The following is a 13,407-nucleotide window of genomic DNA, read 5'->3' on the forward strand; positions in this document are numbered from 1 at the left end:
ACGGTGTAACGGCATTCAGCTGCGTTAAAAATAGCATTTACAATACGATACAATAACTTTTTTTTTTAAATTATACTTATTATTTATTTATTTATTTTTATGATATTTATTACTATTTAGAGGAGTTTGTGAATTAGTTTCTTAAGTTTGGACATTGGACTGGTATCGAACAGGCTGATATTAATGTTGATGCCTTTATCTCACCTCCAGAAGCAAAAGGGAGCCAGAAAAACACTTTTTTTCTGTAGATTTCTGACCAAAAACCCTGATTACAACACTGAACTCGAATATCTATCTATCTATCTATCTATCTATCTATCTATCTATCTATCTATCTATCTATCTATCTCAGGTGAGTGCAGTGAATGTGTCCAGTGACAGAAATCTGTTTTCATTTTGGCTAAAGGTTTTTTGAAATTCTTTCAGTCAAAAAACATCCAAATTATATTGACTATTATTGATTTATAAATTAATAAAAAGGTAAAACATCCAAGTGGGTGAATATGTTTAATAAGCACTGTATACCATCAACCTGCCGGAGACTTAAGATGAAAATGAGCCTATGGCTGCAATCTAGCACATTTGCATGTCCATGTTCATTTATGTGCTCTATCCCCTTAGTTAATAAATAAATAAATAAAAATAAATCAATGTTTTATAAACTTCTTTAGTGAAAAAATGCTCACAAGGGAGGTAGCTTCCATAGAGGACAGTCATCAACCATCCAAAATGTCCTATTTCTTACATTTTGCATGCCAAATATTAACTTTGAGTTTTACTTTTGGTTGAAAACAAAGATTGAAAAGAAAAACAAGATGGTATTTTGATTTTCATCAAAATACCATTTACACATTAACTTGATCAGCAAAGATATTAAAGATAGGAGTTTGTCCACAAAGGGTGCCAAATCTTTACAAACCAAAAGTCTCAGTATTAATTCAAATAAAAGCGTATATTTCAATCTTGAACCATTAAATTAGGTACACAGAAGTCCTGTGCCTCTAATGCAATAGCATTTCAAAGAAATATGACATTTATGTGAAACTATAAAACTTATAAATAGGATTAATTTTTAAAAATCTTATTGCAAATAGTCAATAATAGCATTTTTCATGCATTGTTCATGTGTCAATCAGGACCAACAAAGTAGAGCAGACACATTAAAACAAATCTCCATACTTTTTGAAACTTCCAAATCTTAGGTTATATTTACGAATATGAATGTAGGTGCACCCTTTTCTGTGAAATATCACCTCTAGTATGAAAACAAAGTATTTTTTTGTAGACATCAGCAATAGCACTTTTTTATGGCAAACAGTCCAAACATAAGGTAACACCCCACTTCATCTGACTGAAAAAAGTCACAGTAAAGGAAACTGTGAATGAAAATATGAAATTTGTGTTGTATGAAATCAACCACGAAAATGCAATAACGGTGTTTACTTCAGAGTTAGCTTTTGCCAACGGTATGTAAATATTGGTATTCAAATTGTCTCCTGGGAGTTAATCAAAATTCTCCTAAGTGATAAGCATGCAAAGGCAGCATAAACCCTGCAAAGTGGAAACGAATTTACCTGATAGATTTATTGCAAAGAGAAAATAACAACATCACAAAAAGAAGACAATCACAATTCATTTTTTATTAACACTTATCAACATGTCCATTTAAAGGACAAAGTAGCAAATTTGTTCTCTTCTGTGTTCAACTGAACACAAAAGGCTCATTCCTGTACATTCACTAAGGCTCTGTCTTCAGGGAAAACACAGGTTTCCATAAGGCGAACAATATCTAAAGGAATGATATTAAGTACTATATCCAGCATGTTAATTTAGATCACAGCTCCTTACAGTACAAAGATGCAAACTAGCAGCATAAACTGCTCTGCCATTTTAATTCATATTTTATCAACTAATTACACAGTAACAGGAAATGTAAGTAAGAATTAAATTAGTTCACATTATTAAAATAACTCAATGAAAGATTTCTTGTGTTACACATGTTGGGATTATCAGCAGGACAGTGGCTGCAACATCACCAAACAAATCTGAATGACAAAATCTAACAAGAAACGATCCAAGGAAGTCCAAAAACACACATATAAATTTAACTTAAAGTGAATATGTCAATGTAAATAAATATGTTACATGGCAGCCACATTTCTCTCTTTGTGTGCATTGTTCTAGGCCAGTACAAGCCTCTCTCTCTCACTTCACACTGCCCAGTCACATCTGGCAGTTTCATGTTGCTTAATTTAACAGCATTCAAATCTCACAGCACAAGAACAATATTTAAATGTTTTGAAACAAATCTGTGTTTTTCTTTCTGCAAGTCTCTGCAAAAGACAGTTGTGCTCTTCTGAAACAGCAGAGGGGTTTACCATGAGGCAAGCTTAACTGGCCCAGGACTTCTATGAGTAAGCGGGCTTCACAAAGCTCAAAGCTGTGGTCAGAGACATCAGGTATCATGAAGCTGACTATGAATTTTCTAGGTTTAGGCTTTATGCTTCAGTCTGTGTGCGCGCTCACAAAAAAGGGAGTGTTTTTTTGAAAGTTATCTCACACTAAAAGAAACGGTCACTTACAATTGTTTCTTTCAGAGTAAAATTATGAGACGAAGATAAATACATACAAGTTACTGCCGTGAAACATTACTGCTGCTGCAAGGAAGAAATGAGACATAACACATTAATCAGTTAGCTGGTTTCCCATGAAAAGCTGGTGCTCGTCGTTTACTTTTGATGCGACAACTAGCCAACACATGGCACCACTCTTAAACATTTTGAGAATCATGAATAAATGCTGGGTTCTGATAGTCAAATACAATTATCTGCATTTTTAATTGCAGATTTAAAATTTATTTTGTACTTCAAAACACACATTTTACAGTCCATACTGAAAATGTTAAGCAACTCTTATCAGTATTTTAACTTGGGAATCAAATGAATTCAAGAGATATATTTGATGATCTTAACTTTAACATTTGTAAATGAGTGCTGCACTGATACAACAGTGTGGTCTGAAACATGACTTAGAGGTACGATAGAACCTTGAGGTGCTCATTCTGTCAAACACACTAACACTGTCATACATAAAAAAAATGTGCAGAAGTGCATGTACAAAATGACCAAAAGAAGTCAGACAATCCCCAGTTAACATGGCAGCATCTGACCTTTTTAGGAGTTCCTGTTTAGTTTCTTTCGCTTTGCAAGTCACCAAGGTTATTGATAAAGATAAGGATTTTCTAAAAAAAAAAAAAACCTGCTCACTGTTATGCTTTTACTTTTAGCGTCTTCATCTCAGGTGCTTCCCATTCAGATAAAAAATGGCTTTTATTTTGACAGAGAGGAACTTCTGGTAGATTGGAAACAAGCCACAGAAAAAGGGACTTGCCAAAGCTAGATAAGTAATTCAAAATAGAGAGAAGGGTTATTTTAAAAAGTAAAATATTTGAGACCACAACTTCAGATTACTCCTAACGTGTCACCTGAGCTGTCTGCAAGTTGCTTTTTTTTTTTTTTTTTTTTTTAAATGAATGTAAAAATTTTAGGTCACAGCAGTGTCTGTATTTTCTATTGCTGTGAGAGCAGGAAGATGTGAGTGGTATGCAGCTCCTGCCCCTCTATGGTAGTTTAACTACAGTGGCCAAATTAGCTAATTATGCCATTTCAAAACAATTAATGTGCACCTTTTAGACACTAACCATGTTGTGATTAATGCATCATCTCTGACAGACCTATTAAAAATGAATTTGAAAAACAATAATGAATTTGACCTGCATTTCTTGCAAAACCAGCCATATCACAGGATTTTCAGGATATTTCGACGAAACAAGTAAAATTATACGCCTTTCTTAAGATCTTCTCAGAGTGCTTTTACCACAGGGGCGGTCTGCTGAAAATGCATGTGTAAATTTGACAAGAAACAAAAAGGTTAACATGAGAGGAGAGAGACAGGGCTTCAGGTGAGTGGTTCTGTGATCTGATACATACAGTTGGCCAAGGCGTTATTGTTACTGCATGGCTTTGTTCTCTGGCATTACAAAAGCACCATTGCATATCAAGAACACATCCATAGTGTCCACAGAGAGGACAGAGACTATTTTAAGCCATAACTCTGAACATACCCTGATACCGTTCTGATCAGGAGTTTACAGTCAGGAGCCATGACAATCTAGCCTTGTTAAAAGACAATCAGTGTCATGATACAGAAAACTCTGACTTTGGGCTCAACAGACTCAACTTGCTCTTTAATCTTGCTTCATGGTACATCTCCCTGGTTCACAGGTGCCTTGATAAGATGGATGATTTTTCATGACTTAAAATCTTAATATTTGCACAGATGGTTATTCTAATTGCATTATCTTATTGGTCCAAAGGCTCATTTAAGACTCATTAGCAAATAACAGAGAGATATTGCTAGAGGTAGCCTGAGATTTTTGCAGTTTAGACTCTTAATTAAAGGTGAAAGTGATTTTTTTAACATTAAACAAAACATAAACTCAGGAAATACTGCACTATTATAATGTGGGTAGATGAAAAAGTTGTCAGAATGTTCAACACTGAGATTTTTTTATGTCAGATTTTTGAAGTGTTTTAAATTCACAGGTTGGCAAATAACAGAGTTCAAAGTATTCAATGCCAAAATGTTTGTTTCTACAATTCCAGCTGTATGTAGAAGTTTGTTTGAAATTTTTGGTGATTATAAATAAAATATATGTAATATTGGGTGCCTTCTGCTTAAGAATATTTTTGTATCAGCGTCTAAAAATATAGTATTGTGACAACCCTACTAGATGCGGGAAAGTCAGGTTCTAATAACAACAAATGGGTTGAATTAAATGTCCTTGAACAGTGTAATGTAATGTCCTGTCCCAAACAAACAATGGCACGTCTTGAAACTCTATCTGTACAGTAACTCAACACTGACAACTTGATGGTCAGATGATGCATAGCCTTTTTTCTTCCTGACCTGATACATTGTTCGAAGAACACTGATAACACCCCCGTGCTCCACATACACAAATACAGGCGGCACATTGACCCACTTTTCCATTTACGGAGCTAGACACCTAAAATCCAAGTGCCTCCACACATGCAGAGTTCCTCAGCTGATAGAGAAAACTTACAACTTCCAATTGAGAAAAATATCTATTTCAGTCCAGACAGACATATGGCAGTATGTTCAACATGCTCTCATCTCCATGCAGGTCTAATGAGATGCACTTTGTCCAATCATACCAATTACCCTTTGTGTCATGGCAACCGTTAACTCCAGGCCAGTGTTGGGTGTGTAATCTGTTCAGATCTTCACTGAAAATCTCTCTGCTGATTCCTGGTAAATCCCTTGCAGGGAGTTCTGGTGCAAGCGTGTGTGTCATCTTGGCATCTTTAATTTGGTGTTCCTCTTTTTTCAAGAACTCTGCCATAAAAAAGTGTGCTCCGGATGTGTTTGTGCCGGATGATGTTAGCATGTTACTTTGCTGGCTCAGGTATGACTGGATGATTTCACTCCTTGACAGCTCCTTCCAGTCTGTCTGCTGGAAGGGACTGGGGGGAATGGGTGGATTTTGTTTAAGTGGTTCTGATCTCTGAGATTCAGGTTTGTGGCTCAATGGGACTGCCTCCTCCCAGGAAGGCTCTTTGAGAAAGGAGGGTCTGATTTGTCCTGTAATAGGGTCAAAGGTCAGCCTTCTGTCTTTTAACCTGACTGGCTTAGTGCTTTCTTCTACAGTATGTTCATCTGACTTCTCAAGACAGTCCTTAGGCCTGGAACTAAGTCCTTTCCTTTTCCCTGTATTGCTTACAGCACTATCATCCTCCAAAGTGATACCATCACTGAAAGATGAGGTGCATGAGTCGTGTCTGCTTTTAGGGTCCAAATCTGCAGACCACAAACCCTGAGCACAATTATTAAAAGGCTGAAGGGAAGACTCTGACATAGAGGTGTCAAAAGACCCATGCCTCTGTGCTTGTAACTCAGTTTGTTTAAAACCAACTTCCTGCTTTGAGGACCTGCGTGGGCTTCTGGTTCGATACTGCCCCCCAGAGGCCACCTGCTCCTGTCTAGCTTGCTGCTGCAGGACAGATGTTTTTAGCAAGGAAGAAGTGCTTGGAGGTTTGATGTATCCTGGGGCACTTGGATGAGGTTTTACAGCATTAATTGGGATTTTACTTAGCCTGTCATTGTCCAGAGTTTCAGAAACATCCCTATCTAAAGGCTGATGTGAATGCATATTTGTAAAAATCTCAGAGCAACCGCTAATTCCATTGGTTGGCAGCTGTTTGGCGTTTTGTATTTTATCATTAAGAGTTGTTTTTGATATCTTGGCTGGCAAAAGCTCTCCTTCTTTCTGGCCACCTTTCCGTTTCTTGTTGCTGGGTTTTTCCATCCCAGGGGTGGAGCAGTTGTTGAAGTCATTTCTGTTCTTCAACTCTGTCCCGGTTTTACCTGATGGTGTGGTGACAGCAGGAGAGGAGATGCAACCATTGGAAGACCATGATGCAACAGTGTGTCCTTTGGATAACACTTCACCCTTGCCTGGCTCGATAAGCTTTTGCCAGTTTCGCAAGAGCTTCTTGGCCCTTTTTGCAAGGTCCTCATTCTTGGTTTTCTTGCGGACATCATTGATAAGCTTGCCAAGACGAGTTTCCTTTAGGGAGATAAGATTGACGTTAAACAATAGCCTTGACTTGTGTCACTTTAAGCCCATTTATTTTAAATTCACATTATATAGGTCTGATGTAACCTACCTCCAGTGCTTCTTTGGTGATTGGATATTTCTCCAAATAGGAGATCACCTCCATAACTACCACCATATTGCATATCTGCTGAAAAGACAGAGATTTATATTGACATTTCTGAGCATTCATAATGATGTCTGCATTGCAAAAAAAATCCAACTTCAAACAAACCACGTGGTTTGTTTGAAGATGGTACAGTTTGTGATTCAGAACCTTGCAAGCATGATTTGCATAAATGGCAGAGGGAGAGAAAATCGTGCTGTTAAAAAAATCTATGTATAATTTGAATAGACTCTCATAAGTGCACCTGCATGCAGAGGCACTGTGCTGGACTCACACTGGTTTCAGGCTCAGTATGACAAAAGTGAGATAACATTCAAGTCTATAGGTGTAGCCCACAAAAAGACCAGGTCAAACTTTCATGAAAAGATGGACAACAAGTGATAGATCTGCTTTGACTCAAGCCCCATCTATCAATTCATATGATGATATAAAATGACAGATGTTTTTCCAGCATATAATTTTTTCAGCCTTGTGGTAACAAACTTCTTAATATCTATGGCAGTGATGGACCAATGCAAAATGTGTTGCAGTTCATTAACTTGTTGTTTTTAAATGATTTCGCTATCACTGTAATAAAGAACCCTGATTTTTTGGGAGTTTTGTTTCCTGGATCTTTCAAAGAAAGTTAATTTTTTTGTGATCAATATGTCATGAGAGAGAACTTTCCAAAGGCCCCATATAATGCAAGATAATGTAGCTGCTTATTAGTGTAAGATACATGTAAGACTCTCACAATACCAAAAATTCTAGGGAAAATAAAAATGTATTTATACCACAGCAACATCAAATGAAGTCCCAGGGTACCCAGCATTCAGTATGTCTTATTTTTAATTACAAAGCACAAACCCCTGCACACTGATTAAACTGCACATATCTGATTGCTGCATTGTATTACTCAAACATTGTCCACAAATTTGGACTTGAAGTTGAGGAGATGACTGTAATTTTTTTTTTTAATTATTATTATTATTATTATTATTACTTTAGGTTTAAGTACTAGGGATGCACTGATATGTGCCCTGTTGACAAACATTTGCAATCAATATGGCATAAACAGATATCAGTTGCCAGTGTTTATCTGTAGCAGCTTATCTATTCAATACTGGCTTCTAGCATACTTTGTTACCTTAAGAATTTTCTTTTAGGGCTGCCAGCATCATTGCATTAATCACCATGCGTAACAAGTTCCTTTTTCCATGAGGGTCTGTGTCCAAACAGGAAGTCAACTGCCCTTGGTTTATCACAGAACATGATTAATTGCAATTAAAAATTTAACTGTTCAACAGCCCTAGTTTTTATTAGACAGAAAAAGTTACTAGAGAGACTATCTTCTTAATGGTTAAATAAGAGAGAAGATGTTGGCATTGTAGGAGTCTTTCATCAAAGGAAGTTATTAGGTATGGGCACTGGCAAAATTATTAATTTCAACACTGGTATAAACCCTAATTTTCACAATCCGTGCATCTTTATTCAGTAGTCTTAAATAATATTCTTGATCCAAGTAACACATTCAATTGTTTGAAATGTATGGAAAATGTTGACAACCTTTGTAACACTGGATATGAATGAATGGATGAACTGAGATACAATTTATTTCAGTTCACTCACAAAGAATAAAACAATTTACAAAGTGAAATTTCTGAATTTCCAAGGTAACCTAAAGGATGTAGGCTGAAGCTAGAGCTTATTTAAACATACCCCTCTTACCTCACAAAAACGTAACTATGACATAAACAAGTTCACTGCAAGAACAATGCAAATGCATTGTCATTGTTATCTATCACTGACAATAAATGCATATTTTTCAGGTTGTATTTCATAGTTGAATTATTCTTATACAGTCTTTGGAGCATATTTTTTACCTCAACAAAAGAAGTATTCCACAGGTTCACCCCCCTTACTGACAGACAATGAGATTTAGGCTAACATTTGTTTGCATCTTTGGTTTTTCAACAATAACTGCCCCTCATTTTAAACAACCTTTTGTGGTAATTGTCCAGTTTTAGCTTTATACATTATTTGTATTGTGTTGCATTCTAGGTCTGTAAATTTTAGTATTTTAGACTGAAGGAATAGAGGGTTCGTTGGCTTGTGATTGCCCCCCACAAACAAACAATAACTCATTTTAGATTAACCAACACAATATTTGGTAGATTAAAATAAGGCTGAACAATTTTGAAGAGACATCTAATTGGGATTATTTTTACACATTGCAAATTCATTATGAACTGTTGTACTGAAGGGAATGATGATTTTATGCATCTCATTTTCAAAAGACAAATATATGCAAAAATAAGGAAATTATTACTTTTGCGGGTTATTCCAGAAAACATTGACACTACTAATATAAATCCATGCCGAGATCTCTGGCTGAACAGTTGGGTTGTGCATGGTCCTGCAGAGCACCTTCTGAACATTGCAGAGGGACATATTGTAATTTCATCTAAATTTCAATTAATTACCCAGCCTTACTCACTAGGGGTCTACCGATATTGGTTTCTAAGGGCCAATACAGATATAGATTATCATCAGTTCATGACACTAATAACCAATATTTGGAACCAATATGCATTTATCATGATTAACAAAATGTACTTAATTTGGCAATAGTAACATGCACGATCAAAAAAGAAGAAAATATAAAATGTAGCCCTAGCTCTGTCAGCATGAGAAATTGCACAGGGCAACAAAGTAGCAGCAGGAAAACAGGAAGTGATGCCATACGCTCAGTGTGTCAGTGGTACCCAGGCTTAAGCGCTGATTGGCTAGAACTCATGTGACTTCTAGCCAATCAGCCTGTGTTGTATAACGGACATTTGGTGAGACTGGAGAGTAAAGTCACTTTGCAGTGGAACCCAAGTAGCACACTTTTTTTTATCAATTCATTTTACTAGTTGTAGGTCAGACAAAATGCTGATACTGATGATCATACCAAATATCAGCATCAGTAATCGGCCAGGCTGATTAACTGTCTACCCCTCCTACCAATGATAAGAGTTTTCTACTTATAAATGGTTTAGCTTTCTTTTGCAGAAGTGTTTGTTAGATGCAAACAGAAAATCTCAATTAATCATATCCTTAAACTTTTCCAAAGCAGTGCCACCATTCATTTTTAAATTAAGAACTATGACATTGCAACAAAGAAGTTGGCATTTTTCTTGCAATTTAGTTTTTGATCCAATACTGTACTTAAGTTTTACACTTCACTACGTTTTATGTTTTGTCTGCAGGAGAGACCACATTGTTCTTTAAGTGTGGTAACAAACAATACTTTACTATCCAGTTTTATAAGGCAAGGGTAGAGATATTAGTCTAATATCTGTAATGACCCGAGTTCACTGAATCCTATCTGTTAATTAACACCCGGACCTTGTAAACCAGTTCAGCAGTTCTCCAGTCCTGAAGCAGTCGGGCTCTGGAATGTATGGAAACAGTTACTTGTTAGCCGGCTAATTAGCAAGCAAACGATAACTCGCTGTACAGTAGACAGCCCCCACTTTGTCAACCCTTTGTGGCCCTTCTGTCTGGCTCTCCGTGTCCGGTACTTCCTATGAAAACTTGCGGACATACTTACATTGCTCTGGCCGTCAATGGCCTGCAGCAGCCGGTCTCTCATCACCTGCGGGGTGGCTGTAGCCGCTGTCATCGCCTGGCGGTGTCGCGGGTCAGGTCGGACTCAGACAGTGGACTCCCCCGAAGAGGCGGCACTCACAGGCCCGGCGGAAGCTCCTCTGTAAGCCTGAGCATCATATTTATGATGCATTTATGTCTTTGTTTTCATTCGCAACCGATATGATTGAAAATACGGACGACAAAAACCTGAAAATCCTCCCCGGAAATAGGCTACCTCGTCGCCTGGTAGCCTTCTCCTTCTCAATCCTCCCATCGGGCTTTTTGTGAAGCGCTGACGCAGTGCATGATGGGAGAATTTTACGTAATCGACTGATCACGCTGGCGATGTTGTTCGGTGAGAGACAATAGTGTGCTCTGTGCTGCAAAGTACAGCGATTTATATGGCTATTCTTTGACATCAACAGATACATTTTCGACTGTAGCATCTTCAGAGTTAAAGATCGTATTTCTGTCACTGTGTATTCACCTGAAAGGCTTGTGGTTAATTGAAAAACATGCCTGTTATAGTGTTTTTATGTTTTTAAGAAAAATCGTCCCAGTGAGGTAAATTGTGAAGAAAAAAAACATGAAATGTACCCAGTAATTTGGTGCAGAACAGTGCATGATTCACATATTAGACTCTAAGTGTCTGAGGCAAAGGGGTCTTAGGACAATAATTACCCAGTAAAGTGTAAAATTACGGGGCCCCTTAAGGGACCTAGAAGAAAAAAATGGGAGAAAAAAAATTATGTTGAATTTTTTTCTCCCATTTTTATTTATTTTTTCTCCCATGTCCCTTAACGGGCTCTGTACCAAACACCCAAATTTTATTTTGGCCTCTTACGTTATTTTACTTTGCACACAGTGACAAAATTATTTCACAACAAACAAAACCTACCTACATTATTGGCTCTCCTGATGCTAATAGTCAGTTATGTCTCCTTTTTGCTGGATAACACCCTTCAGTCGTTTGTTGTAGTTTTCATCAAGTCTCAGACACATCTCCTGAGGAATGCCAGCCCATTCCTCTTCAGTGAATCCCTCAAACTTCATGGTCTTCTGGCGTGGATCCTTGTCTACAGTTCACCCCAAAGAAAAATTTGAATGTTTAGAATGCTTGCTCTGTGAAAAACTGACATTTTCATAGGGGACTGGTAATTTCATCCTTTCCAGTTTCCCTTGTGTCTATCTTTTTCTACATTATCCCTTGACAGTACTTACTTGGTGCTTTAAATTTAAAATTTAAACCAAAGGCTTGAGTCTACTACAGTCATGGACGAAAGTATTGGGACCCCTGGAAGTTTCCAGAAAATACACTTCAAATGCACTTCATCTCATTGAGATGACCACGTATGGTCCAAGCTGACACTTTAGCACCCTGAATCTGCAGGACAGCCTGAATTTGTGTGAAAGTTGCCTGAGGATGTTTATCCACGATTCCAATTATCCTGCGTCGCACTCCTTTGTCCATTTTTCTCTTCCGTCCCGTCCAGGGAGATTAGCCACAGTTCCATGGGTTATAAACTTCTTGATTATATTATGCACAGTGGACAGAGGAACTTCAAAATCTCTGGAGATGGTCTTGAAACCTTGAGATTGTTCATATTTTTCCACAATTTTGCTTCTTAAGTCCCCAGACAGTTCTGGGCTCTTCTTTCTCTTCTCCGTGTGACACACACAGGCACACAACACAAAGGTTAAAGGTGCAGTGTGTAATATTTAGCCTATTAGCATTTAGCAAAACAAGCTTGGTTAAAATGAAACATAACATTTATAAGTAGATTGATCTAAATTAGTGTTGACATCTGATAACACATTTTTTAAATTTATGTTTTAAATTAACTCAGAATAAGCCTTTTATTCATACGTAGGGAGGGTCCCCTCTATGGAAGCTGCCATCTTGGATTTTTGCATTTTGCCTGTTTCTATGGCACCATAGAAGGAACCAAATAACAGTTAAGCATGTATTGATTTTTAAACTTCACTGGTTCCCACAGTTATCACCAGAGAAATGAACATCACACTCCAGAATTGACTGTTAGATGTCGATAGTCCCATTTTTACACACTGTACCTTTAAGTCAACTTTTATACATTCTAATTGGCTTCAGGTGTGATTTCTATATTGCCAGTACCTGTTACTGCCACAGGTGAGTTTAAATGAGCATCACATGCTTGAAATAAAATGATTTACCCACAGTTTTCAAGGGTGGCAACAATTCTGTCCAGCCTTTTTGAGTTTTGTGTAAAATTATGTCAATTTTTTGTCTTTTTTCTTGTTTTTTGGTGTTGTTCCAATGCACATAAAGGAAATAAACGTGTATACCAAAAACATTTGTAATTGCAACAATTTCTAGGAGTAATGGTGTATTTTCTGGAAAAATTCCAGGGATGCCAATACTTTTGTCTATGACTTTATGTGAATCGCATAAAACAGTTAAAGGTAATACTAACAACATTGACAGAAGAGACAGATTACCTCTCACAACCCTCAAAGCATTTGACCTCAACTGGTCCTGTGATCTAAATTCTCCAGTTAACACAATGTTCCTAGTCTTCACATACCAATCTCAACAGCCATTCAGCTGATTCCCCTCCATAATTTATGCTTCACCTGCAGTCACAGGATTGCTTTCTGTACCTTAAGCTTTATAAAGCTTATAGATACCAAAATAAAATAAAAAAAGAATTGAAAAAAGGGTGAGTGTCACTGCCATTCACTTGAAAAAACATGCAATTTAAAAAGACCAAGTTGTTCATTCTGGCTACAAAAACATAAAACAAGATTACAGGGATAATAAAGAACAGAGTGGTAATACTTTAGTAGTGCTGAAATATTACAGAAAAATAGCTGATTTTAAACTTTGAATAAACCCCTGAATAAAACAGTGACTTTGGCTTTAATTTGTTCCCACCTTGTTCATGAATGTTAAACATACATTACTAAAGAAAACATATGTTACATAATAAATCTACATAAGATATTAAAGCAA

General features: G+C 37.0%; 1 protein-coding gene across 2 annotated transcripts; it reads right to left on the reverse strand.

Moving 5' to 3' along the window:
• Positions 1 to 1,625: 1,625 nt before the first annotated feature.
• Positions 1,626 to 10,670, reverse strand: LOC121512528 (mediator of RNA polymerase II transcription subunit 26-like). Of its 2 annotated transcripts, none has more exons than XM_041791833.1 (3): positions 10,378 to 10,670; positions 6,750 to 6,824; positions 1,626 to 6,649 (listed from the first exon to the last, which is right to left on the reverse strand). In XM_041791833.1, the coding sequence occupies exons 1-3, from the start codon at positions 10,447 to 10,449 to the stop codon at positions 5,153 to 5,155; spliced, it is 1,644 nt and encodes a 547-aa protein (XP_041647767.1). In that variant the 5' UTR covers positions 10,450 to 10,670; the 3' UTR covers positions 1,626 to 5,152. The 2 variants fall into 2 exon arrangements, with proteins under 2 accessions (XP_041647767.1, XP_041647766.1); XM_041791832.1 differs by having other exon boundaries at positions 6,750 to 6,827.
• Positions 10,671 to 13,407: the final 2,737 nt, after the last annotated feature.

Source organism: Cheilinus undulatus, linkage group 7 (assembly GCF_018320785.1).
Source record: "Cheilinus undulatus linkage group 7, ASM1832078v1, whole genome shotgun sequence".
NCBI lineage: Eukaryota > Metazoa > Chordata > Actinopteri > Labriformes > Labridae > Cheilinus > Cheilinus undulatus.

What these genes read in the sequence shown, in the direction of transcription:
- LOC121512528 (XM_041791832.1), bottom strand. Translation starts at nt 10,449, where the DNA reads ATGACAGCGGCTACAGCCACCCCGCAGGTGATGAGAGACCGGCTGCTG. An exon ending in CCATTGACGGCCAGAGCAAT is followed by an intron (nt 6,828 to 10,377) that starts GTAAGTATGTCC and finishes CTGTCTTTTCAG; the next exon opens with CAGATATGCAATATGGTGGT. An exon ending in TCACCAAAGAAGCACTGGAG is followed by an intron (nt 6,650 to 6,749) that starts GTAGGTTACATC and finishes ATCTCCCTAAAG; the next exon opens with GAAACTCGTCTTGGCAAGCT.